The 11,440-nt window shown below is 39.1% G+C and overlaps 1 protein-coding gene across 2 annotated transcripts in view; it reads right to left on the bottom strand.

The window, feature by feature from the left end:
- Positions 1-829: 829 nt before the first annotated feature.
- ZNF318 (zinc finger protein 318) overlaps positions 830-11,440 on the bottom strand; it is a 29,008-nt gene continuing 18,397 nt past the window's right edge. The window contains exons 6-11 of one of the 2 annotated variants that reach the window (XR_007509875.1): positions 10,832-11,118; positions 7,724-7,927; positions 7,143-7,242; positions 5,987-6,105; positions 1,437-5,539; positions 830-1,320 (exon numbers count right to left, since the gene is read on the bottom strand). Coding sequence is in view for 1 of the 2 variants with exons in the window: in XM_049831599.1 (XP_049687556.1) it covers positions 2,111-5,539; positions 5,987-6,105; positions 7,143-7,242; positions 7,724-7,927; positions 10,832-11,118 (4,139 nt within the window). In the remaining variant the exon portion in view is untranslated. Of the gene's footprint in view, positions 5,540-5,986; positions 6,106-7,142; positions 7,243-7,723; positions 7,928-10,831; positions 11,119-11,440 lie in introns of both variants that reach the window. The other variant, XM_049831599.1, reaches the window with a different exon arrangement.

Genomic DNA, 11,440 nt, shown 5'->3' with positions numbered 1-11,440 from the left:
GAAGACGATTATCCAAATTATTCTGTTTGCCGTTGCATGCACCGAGACTTCATGAAAACCAATCTGGAAAAGGAAACTAACCAAAAAGCATGTCTGTATCCCAAAACAGCACCATCTAAAATGCAGAACTACGGAAAAATTAATCCTTCCCTTTAATATCTCCCTTCCCTGCACTGATATCCCTCAATACAAGGAGGCAAGAAAACCAGTTCCCCTCTTCCTCTGTGGATTTACAAGGGACCAAGCACTTCACTGAACAAATTGGAGAGAAAACGGGGTGGTGGTGGGGGGGGAATTTAGCTGTCAACTGTAAACAAATAAACTCATATATAATAAAAAAAAATAGAGAAGAAAACCAAGAAACAACTACAAAGGACTTTTTTATAAACCAGGATTTAAGCAATCTCTACTCATTACCCAACTGCATTTTAAAAGTATCGGAGCATGTCAAACCTTGCTCTCTTTGGTTTTGACAGCAAATGGTTATTTGAAGAAAGTAGGGCAATGATACTAACAAACACTTCTTATATTCAATGCAGTAACTGCTTACCATCATAAAAAAAGCTTAAAGAGCCTTTCTCAAACCCCTCTTCCCTTCTTAATTACCTTTTTTTGTGAAGACCATTTATACTCGTTTTCCAAATTCAGCTTAAATAGTTCTTACATTTCTAATATGAAAAACACCACAATGACTCTGAAAAATATTTCATAACTTCTTCACACACAGTCATGGAAACAGAAGAAAAAAAGGTGATTTCCCCCCCCCGCCCCCGGAGGTCCACATGCTGGTAGCGATTACAGAAATATGAACTCTCCTTAGGTTCCCCCACCCCAATGCCCCACCTCGAGATTTACATAGGGCTCAGGACTTCAAACAAACTTCCACTGATGATGTTGACGATAATTCTTCCATTGACTTCAGCTGGGAATAAATCATTTTTTTTACTGAGCAGGCTAACTGTTGAACATCATCATCTACAGTTTCTCAATTTTACCAGCTACTACAGGAGTTAGAAACTAATTTAAATAAAACAGTTTCCTTGAGTTAAGAAAAAAAAAGAAAATCAAGAAGAAAGTCTTGTTGACCACCATATGTTTATTTTTTAAACAATTTATAAATAAAAATGTTATATTTATCCAAGCAAACACATTTAATACTTCAGTCTTTAACAAGCTATACAAATGAGAACCATCACACTAGAGCTTTTGATAGCTCAAGGACCATTCAGGGTAGGCATGCATGTGTCTGTATCACATGAAGCGAGTCCAATTCCTGACACCAGGGTTCTGATCTTCTGCTTCTTCAGAGCTGGTCAGCTGCTAAATGATTTAACACAAATAGTTACTGGATCACAATACAATGAAAGAAAGCCCATTTCAAATCATGTAAGTGACCTCAATATGTCTGGTCCAGGTGTCAGGCCACAGAGCCTTACCGATTAGTCTTCTTCTCCAAAAGCCAGTCGGGCAGATTTTCTCCCCTTGCTTATTGATGTGGCATCCATACATGTGCTTATACAATACAATGAAACAGCTTAAGTACAGATGTAATACAATAATAATTACAAATCACAGAGACAGATAAACAAACAAAATCAACTCTAATCACATTCTTGCATTTCAAACAATGGAAGTAAACAAAACCATGCATTACAGTTTAAAGAAATTTTCAGTTTTAGCTCTTCTGCAAGTCTCCATTTCCTCAAATTTTAAATTGCTGTTCTTGAGCTTGTCCCAGTGGCTGGGCTACTCATGGTGCTACTGACACAAACAGGGTGAGCTGGAAATCATCCAAGAATGGTCAAAGAATAAAAGCCCCCAAAATAAACAACAAAGACGCACGCATTATAAATGAGAGATTCCATTTTAATAGAGAGTGTAGAAAATAAATTGGCAAAAAAATTCACATGAAAAAACATTTTACACAATTAATTATGTACAGAATAAAGTATGTGTCTGGTTTCCGATGATGTAAGTTTCACTTTAGTCAAGTCCTACCACAGGATGCAAAATACACCCAAACCCCTCAACTGGAACAAAAACCCAAACAAAAACCATATACATAATCCCAGCTCTGGCTCCTCAAATATTGGGACTGGCTGGGTTCACTTCAACCCACTGGGCTTTCTGCTAAGCTTTCAGCAATTCCTGAATTTGTTGTAGCTTCCAAACCATCAGCAGTTTCTGTTTGCTCAGTCTTCTTGCTCTGGATGGTGCGTACTCCCTTGCTTCCTGAGCCACCTTCATTTCCATGTGTTTCTTTGAGTTCAGGAAGGAAAGTTTCCATGCACCCAGAAGCCTGACTTTCTGCGTTGCCTCCGTCACAACTCAGTGACAGCATTTCAGCAGCTCCACCTTTGCTCTCCCTCTCTTGCAGAAGGATCTCGGACATGGGAGAAATGCGCTGCATTTCTAGAACTGGCATGACCACTTCTGTAGTGTCACTATTTGAGGACTGCAATCCAAGCTGTGGCATATCTTTTTGAGAAATCTGTGTGCAAAATTTATCTTCCTGACTACCAGAAGTCAATGTAGCAAAATCAGTAATCTCTGTTTCATCCACTGTTTTTTCAATGCCCAGCTTCTTAAGTTTATTGGACTCCAACCTAATGGATGCAACATTTTCTAGTTTTGAGACTTCTTCCGTATTCTTATTTAAATGTCCCGCTGTACGGATGCTGAAGCATTCATGTTTTACCTTAGTATCTCCCAAACTGAAATCAGTGCTTTTAAACTCGAGCTCTGCTTTCTGGAAGGGAGTCTCATTATGTTTCACATCTTCTGATGTCAAAGAAACTTTGTCATTATCCACACAAACATCTGCAGAGAGACTTTCAGATCGCTCAGTGTTCAATCCTGAGTGAGTGCTATTCACATGAAAGTCATTGGCTGCTGAGGTTCTTAAAACCTCATGCTTTGTTTCTTGGAAGTGGATAGCTTCTTCTGAAAGATGGTCCCTATGGAAATCTGCTGATAAACCAACTACTGACTCTCGGACAAGATCAGAGCAAGCCCTAGAAAAGCCTCCAGTCCCTACTTGTTTTGCATCTCTCTTGATAAAAACATTATCTAATGTTGCATCAGATCCGGTGTGTCCTAATGATTTTTTTTCAACTTCAACTACTAATTCTACACTGGATCTGAGTTCAACAATGTTCGCAGAGCAGGCGTTGACTAACCATGCAACTTCTTGCCTTTGGGTTTGGTTATCTAATACTGCATGGCCTGAAGGTTCAGATCGAACTTTTTCTTGACCTTTTAATACACTAATTCTAGTTCCTGTGTTGGCAAGACACGTGTCTGGCCATACCTCTGTCAATTCTGAAGCACTAACTTCATTAGAACCAGTTTTTATTTCTACATTTGGAGTATTTGGTAGATCCCAACCACTTTCAGAACAAGAGTGGGTTGTGATGACCTGTTCTCCATTACTACTTCTGGAAGTGTCCCATTCACCAGCACTTCTTGTCAATTCTGAAATCTTATTTTGGGTTTCTGAAATTCGGGGAGCTTCACCAAGGACTCCTGGCTGAGATACTTCCAAAGCTACACTTTTCAGTTTTACATCTTTTAAGGAGGCATCAATAGAATTCTGTTCTGTCATTACTGCTACTGAAGGTTTTTCTTTTGAGGTGTTTTGAGAATCACAGAGCAAGTCTGGACTATCAGTTTCTGAGTGAGTTCTACAGTTATCACTTAACTTTTCCTCTACCAAATGGGAATTTTCCAAATTTTTAATTTCATTCTGTGTTTCAGGTAACAACGTCTTTGGGTGTAAGCTAAGCTCAGTCTTTACCGCTTTTACTTCCCAGTCTTTCATCTCTGCATCTTTCTCCAGGGTACCAGGAACCTTTGTGTTAGTAATGGAAGTTTTATTTGCATCTTCCTGTCCAAGTTTCTCTTGGACCTCTGTTGTCTGCAGAACACAGAATTCCTGACTGCCTACCTGCTCTCTACCTCCTGTATCCACAGGTCCAATTTCTGCAGGCATCTGGATACCAGAAGCAGTTTTTGTTTCTGGCAATTCTGTGACTAACATTTCCGATAGCTGAGACTGAAGTGGTTTCTTGTTCATTTCAGCCTGATTCTCACTAAGAACCCAATTCCCTGTTACTTGATTATTACACTGTGAGGAATCTTCTTTCAATTTAGTCCGAACATCTGTTGAAAGAGGAAGCTGAATTTTTTTACTTACATCTTTCTGAATACCATTTTCAACATCAGGGCTCATCTCAATATGAAGTATTGAAGTCTCCTGAGTATCAGTTTTCTCCAGCTCTGAGCTTTGCTCAGCTGAGTAGACTTGGCTAACTTCAGCAGCCATGTTCTGAGAATCCTCCTTCACGGAAGATGAGCTATTATTTGTTCTAGGGTTTGCAGATAAGTCTGCAGGTTTTGTTAGGTTAGAGCTTTCTCCATTTGGAAGTGCAGAACTTGCAAGCTTGCTGTCAGCCGAACCCTTTCCACCACTACTGTAGAAAATATCATAGAGATCTTTAGCATTGGCTGTGGCCAAGCAAGAGTTTCGTTTCTCTACCTTTTTTGCCTGATCACTGAAAGCAGTTGAAGGTGGTGGTGGTGGAGGGGGTCTCACAGGCATTGCCAGCATTGTCTGTTCACTTTCAGACACACCTGGAGCTACTTCATCTGCAGGGATGACAGCTGCCTGCTGGACTGCTGGTGGAGGAGGGCATGAAGGTGGTATATCAGAAGTTTGAGAAGACTCACTTTTCTCTGCTGCTTTCAGATCCTCCTCTGCCCCTTTTAAAATTACTTCTTCTCCTCCAAAAGCTTTTGAGATGATATCCGGAGGCAGCAGCAGATCTGCATTGGTTTCTTTTACTACAGGCAGTGGTTTGGTGGTAGCTCCAGAGGATTTTATGGATAAAAAGGTGTTCAAAGGTGCTGGTTTGCTAACTGTTGCAGCAGTAGACTTCCTGAAAATCATGGTGGGGACTGGTAGATTAGGTAGAATTTTTGCTGGTGTTGATGTGAAAACAACTGGTGTCCATGGGCTAGTGTGTGGAATAACAGTTTTTCCAGACAGCTTGATTTCAATGGGCTTGACATGGAGTTTCCCAGACTGACACTTGCTCTCCTCTTTGTTTCCTTCTGTACTCTCCTCCTTTGGAATAGCTCCTCCCAGGGTTTTATCCTCTCTCTCAGTCTTTTTCCAGCTGAATTTCCCAAAGGAAGTCTGACTTGGTGATTCCTTTTTAGATTCCTCTTTCTTTTCTTCTTTTTTCTCCTCCTTCTTATCTTCCTTTTTCAGTTTAAGCTTGATACCCATTTTTCGCCCAGAAGAATCTATTTTGCCTTGAGTTTCACTAGTCCCTTCTCCAAGCTCCGGGATGCTCTTTGCTTCCTCTTTCTTTATTATTTTTGGTTTCTTCTCATCCTTCTCTTCTCTCTGTTTCTCAACTAGTTTCCGTTTCAGCTCACTCTGCCGCCTGCGCTCTGTTTCCAGAACTACAGCCAACCCAGCTTGACGGTCTAGATTTCTCCTCTCTTCATAGAGTGGGTTTTCATCTATGTATTTCTGTGGAAATAAATGGCACAATTTTAGCCACAGTTTCCATGAAAAAGAAATAAATAAATTCAGCTCTGTAAAAGTTTTGACTTGTTCAGGAAGTGCCATCTCAACACTAAGAGAGCAGAAAACTTCTTCCTACCAAGAAACCGCGATGCTACAAACACCACATTCTGTAATTTAATGTGAATTGAGTGGTGGCTTGCAGCAGTGCTGTCACTTTACAGAAGAGTTTGAAAATCAACACTGGGACTTAAACACCATTTCAACCTCATGCACATGAAAGATTAGTCTCTGTGTAGTGGGAAGTTCTGCTTATTTAGTTCAGTAGAATGTAGTGAAGATAACCAAATACATATACTCTGAGGAGTCAAATGTCATTCTTGAGGAAAGGAAGACAGAACAAGTAAAATCTAACACAAGGAATGACTCACTCCTGGTACACCAGTTACCAACCTTGTATTTCTCATTGTGGGGATGACTTTTCACATGCTGCTCTGCTGAGATTTGATCTCCAAAAAATTCATGACAGAGCTGGCAATAATATCCAGTAATGGGAATCAGAAACTCAGAGCCTGAAAAGGCCGAAGAAAATGATCAGAGAAACAAAACTTAATAAATGCCAAGCTCTTAACAAAGCCAGATAAACATATCAAAGAACAACAGCAAAACTTCCAGCCATGTTGCTTTTGGAACAGTTAATGCTGGTCTCCTTAAGCTTACAGTACGGGAAACACCACTACCAGGAGCAAACACGTAAACTGAAGAAGCTTGATTACTATGATTTAAAAAATTATTTTAGTGCTCTCCATCGTATTAAGGCTATCCCCTATTCAAGTAGGTTAATATTTCCTACAGTCTTAATCTATTTTCCATCTTTGTGGTATAGTCTGCTCAAATACTAAACACCTGGTTTATAAAAAGAATGCAAGTATTTTCATCAAAGTTCAGCAAGACTATATTCTTGTGCCTACAGAACCAGCTGCAGTTATCTAACACACTGCAGATTTTCCTTTAGTGGGCACTACTCAAAGTACGTTAACAGATTAATAAACTGAGACTGATCACTGGCAGGCCCATTTAGACGTTCACATTTTAAATCTTGTATTAATTTTCAAATCACTTGCAGCCCCTTCCACACAGCTTTCTCAGGTTCTCTGTATCCATGCTCTACCAAGTACTTATCAGTGACTTTTCAAGGACATGTCTACTAAAAATGTATTGAATGGAAGAGTCTGTTGCAAGACTGTGTGGAGTATTGCACAAGATCTGCCCAAACACTGTAAGCTCTTGTGGTCATGTTCTGAATTCTAATATGTTAGCAAAAATCACTTCAGAACTATACTGGAGAAAGAAAAAGTCACCTGGTATTCAAAAGAAAAAACTAAACTCTAGAAAGAAGGAACCACACTATGTTTTCCTGCATGCTTGCTTCATGACCTTTTTCCACAAGAACAACCAGGAAATTAAATTATTTGTCTTTTACCTAATAATACAGTATCTATATGTGCTCCTCTAACAAGGTAAAGTTTTGAAATTCCTTTCTCTGAGCAACTGGAACCTGCTGGAGGGCAAAGGGAGACAACACCCAAGCTAAAAAAAATTAACGTACCTTTGGCAGGAACAGTTATCTTATCGATGCGTTTTATGGAGTCTTGTTTGGTCTCACTCTGGGTCTTCGAAGCCCAAGGTCTGTTGTAAGGATCCAGGGTCTATTTGCACAGTGACAGAGGTATACAGGCTCATATGTTACACTAGCAAGGCAAGTACACTTGTCTTTTTCCTTTTTAACATCCTTTCAGAACACTGAACATTAAAATCAACTTGCAAATATTTACAGGAACTATGTTTTCCTCTCCTTCCCCTCCCATTTTGCAATTTATAATGAGAAAATAACCTGTGAAAAGGGTAAAATGTAAATGATAGCAAAGAACAGGTAAACATAAGAAACACAAATATCAAACGCTAGTTTCCAAGTGAACTCGACACAGGCCCCATTTACACTAGTCAGAACACACCGGTACCTGTACAAACTGCTCAATCCAACGTTAGGGAAAAAGAATTTGATAAGCAACTTCTTGGGTTCATTATTACTTCAGGTTCTCTTGTAAAATGTAGTTCTGTGATGTATGTTTTAGTGTTAACATTTATAGCAATATGAAATGCACTTACTGAAGGAAGCCTGCAACATACCTGTCTGTGTTTCTTATTATGCATATGTGTGAAAAAGTCAAACATGGTCCCGCAGATGGTATTGCAGTCTTTGCACCAGTGGTTCCCTGCATCATAATACTCATAAATATTGGCCAACTGGAAAGGATGTTTGGAGGACTGTGAAGAGGATTCTGCTGGCTTCGGGCTTCTACCTCTGGATTTTTCATTAGTAGTTTTTGATTCCTAAATTGAACAAAAGGAAACACTTCTCTAAGACAAGGCAGGACAGACATAATGCTCTAGAACTCAGAACCTGCCTCCAGCAGAAGCCACACACACACACACAAAAAAAAAATTTATCACCTGCTTTTCAGCGCCCAGGCTAATTCCACTGTTTCAGAGAGCTGGTATTGCCGACTAAAAGGCTGCATGGCCGCAGTGAAGAGCTTCCAACAAGGCTCCCAGATGTAATGGCTGGATGGTTGTAGGTAATCAAGGAACCAAATGAACAAATTCCCTATGGCATGCACCCTTCCCACTTTATGGGTTTCACATAAAGATCTGAATAGTTCCAATTTACCATACTAGCCAAACAGTGCCCAGAAGACCTAAACCGGTTCCCCTAGAAGCATTCAGAAATTACTGTAAAGTAGCTTAGATGAAAGCAGAATGAAAAAAAGAAGTAAGAATTAGGTGACTAAATGTATTTAACTCAATCAGCTTTATCAGATTATTTGAGAGTTCCTGAATTCTCCAGGAGACTCGTTGCTTAGCATTAATAGAAAGATGGTGTTTTGTTAACTACCTAAGTACATAAGGTGAAGCATCTTGTGATTTAAGCATGTGATATTTGCACTTACATTGAGTTGTACAGAAAGACATCATACATTTCAGGACTCTAGCCAAAATTAATACTATACTAACACTGCAGAGTAGCAAAACAAATAATCCCTGAAATAGATCATGAATGAGTCCTGCTAATTTAGATTACAATAGTACTAGATGTATTTTGAGTTTTGAGTTACATTTTCAATGGCTGAAAGCGCATTATGTTATCATTTCTAATCTGCATGGCAGTCTGGAAAGAATAGCATATTAACTTAGACCCGAGTTGGTTGCATGATTTCCAAGTTATTCACTATTGGTGTTGAACAAATTTACTTAAGCAGATTCAAAACTATTAAATAACATCTGCCTTATTTGAAATTCCATTTGATAATCAGGGATAGATTCTCTCCTATTAACACCAACCCACACAACATACATTGTAAATCAAACAATGAAGAGACACCCAGGCTACTATGCACCCCCCAGATAGCACTATCCCAATACAATCTAGTTCTTGACAGCAGAGTAGGAAGTGACCAAGTAAATACTTGCATATATTCTGTCTGCAAGAACACCACAAAGCTGACATTCTCTTAAACAATGAGAAGATCAACTTACGATCTGCAGGAAGTGCATGGAAGGATGTTCATGATGTCTGAGAAGTGTCACTGTTTGTGTTATTTACAGACATACACCCACCCAACATATCCTATAAAAATACTATCTCAATCAGAACTTTAAAAAGACAATGCTTCTCACATAGATAGGTGATAGCCAACTCTTAAACCCAGTTTGTGCTTAACCCCAGCTCAAAGATGCCTTTATAATTTGCTGCTCTTCAGAGCCCACAAGGGACAATCTGTCTGTTTAGTACAACAAGGCTCACCTCTGCAACGACTATGTAACTGCAATACACAGACACAAGTTCAGCAGCAAGGGACTACAAAGTAGCTTGCAAATCAGCAGAAAGGCATACGTTTCTGCCCTTAGGTTGGCAGTCAACCAATCTCAGTGTCAAAAGGCCCACACCATCTTTCTTTTCATTAAAAAAAAGTTAACAATCAGAATTACAAGGTGAATCTTAGAGACTAAAGGCAGTGTCCTATGTGTCTACAGATACCTGAAATTATTAAATGTTCTTGGCTAGAACTCAGAATTTTCCATGTTAAAATACAGAACTATGAAAAGGGGATCAAGTCATTATGGGCTTAGACAATACAAACAATGAAAGTTAAAATAATGAAGAACATATTCACACATGCCATATCGCAAGAAAAGAAAGCAATATAACAATGCAATGTAGGATTTAACAGACATTGTTACCTACTTTAGCTTTACAATGTGGTGACTGAAGCAAATGATTTGTAAAATTAAGTGGATACTAAACTTCAGTGATGTTTCAAGAAACAACAAAAACAAAACACAAAAGCAAGTCTTAAAATGAACGGCATCTAATGAGTTCTCTGAGCCAGACCAGGATGAAGCATAAGGAAAAGTTTACAGGATACACTGATCCGAGTGACCTTGTAGTTTATACCTCTTATCCTACTAACATTTCACTCTGCAAAAAAATATACAGTAAGGTCTACACAAAAAGCATCTACCATCTCCCATCTCCCATCAGCTATTTCTGTTAAATATTTGAATAAACATCTGAAAAGCAGGATAATTAATCTTCTGAATACAAGCATAACCTTTCAGACATTACTATCATATACTACTTCCAAACCAAAAACTATCTTCTGGAATGCAATAAACCTGCTTTAGTATATCCAGCACTCAGCAGTATAGACCACGTCAGAGAGACCATACTAATGCATACCGACATTTCTTAAGAGAAAACACATAGCATGTACATAATAATCATTTTAAGCTTACAATCATATATAAGTGTTGCAATTTGTTAGTATATTCACCCAGTGAGAAGACCAACATGCTCCAAACTTGCAGAGAGCTTTGCTGCTACAAACATTCCTCCTTGACAGGCCATGCCAGAAATGTTGTAGAGAAAAAAAGTCTGTCCTCCTGGTATGGCACTGAGACCAAACAGCTACAAACACTCATGATACTGTTCAATCCAACACCTCAGCAAAACCAAGATCAAAACCAGTAAGTGGTATTGAACTGCACAAACCCTGAGGGAAATTATAAGCACAGATGCATTGACTCTCACCTGCATGCACAATCAAAACCAGCATATGAAATGTGATAACAAATGACATCAAATGATCTTCTAGTAAAGGTTTGGGGGCAGCTGCCTCCCCAGTGCCCTCTTCTCTTAGTGGGAAAATCATTAGCATAGAAGCCAGAAGACTTTACCTTGTTGGAGGAAGATGTTTTCTCCAGACCTTTTGCATTTTCTGACTTGCTGTTCTTTTCCAAGGAATCTTTTGTTTCCACGGATGGTTTCCGGGGTTTTTCAAATATGTTAATCCCCAGGATTTGTGCCACTTTGTCAAGCTCAGACTGCTTCTTGTCAGCTGCATCAGATTCTTTATGCAGCTCTGAAATCTCCTTCATAATATTTTCTTGTAATCTGTTCACCTCAACCAGTAAGGGGTCTTTGTGTCCATCCTTCTCACGACGTTTTTTCCTCAACATCTCTCCTGAGCCAATCAAGGAAGTAGAAGAGTTGGAAATGCAACAGGAAAATTGTCTTAAGATCTGTACAACTATTCCAGCAACAAGTAAAATACTAATATAAAATATTACAGCTAAATCTTGACTAGGGAGTTGTAAAGACAGACCTGACTCTCAGGTACAGCATCACTAAATCTGCACGATCCACCTCTATAAGGATTGCCTTAATATACACCCCTAACAGAGGCACCATAATCCTCAAGAGAGAGAATCAATTTAATAATCACTATTTCCCTGTGTGACCAAACAAGCAAAAGTTAATCGTACATTCTACCCTGAAAGTATCAC

This window comes from Accipiter gentilis, chromosome 28 (genome assembly GCF_929443795.1).
Source record: "Accipiter gentilis chromosome 28, bAccGen1.1, whole genome shotgun sequence".
NCBI lineage: Eukaryota > Metazoa > Chordata > Aves > Accipitriformes > Accipitridae > Astur > Astur gentilis.
Note: the sequence above shows the minus strand (reverse complement) of the source record. Positions and strands in the feature narration are given on the sequence as shown.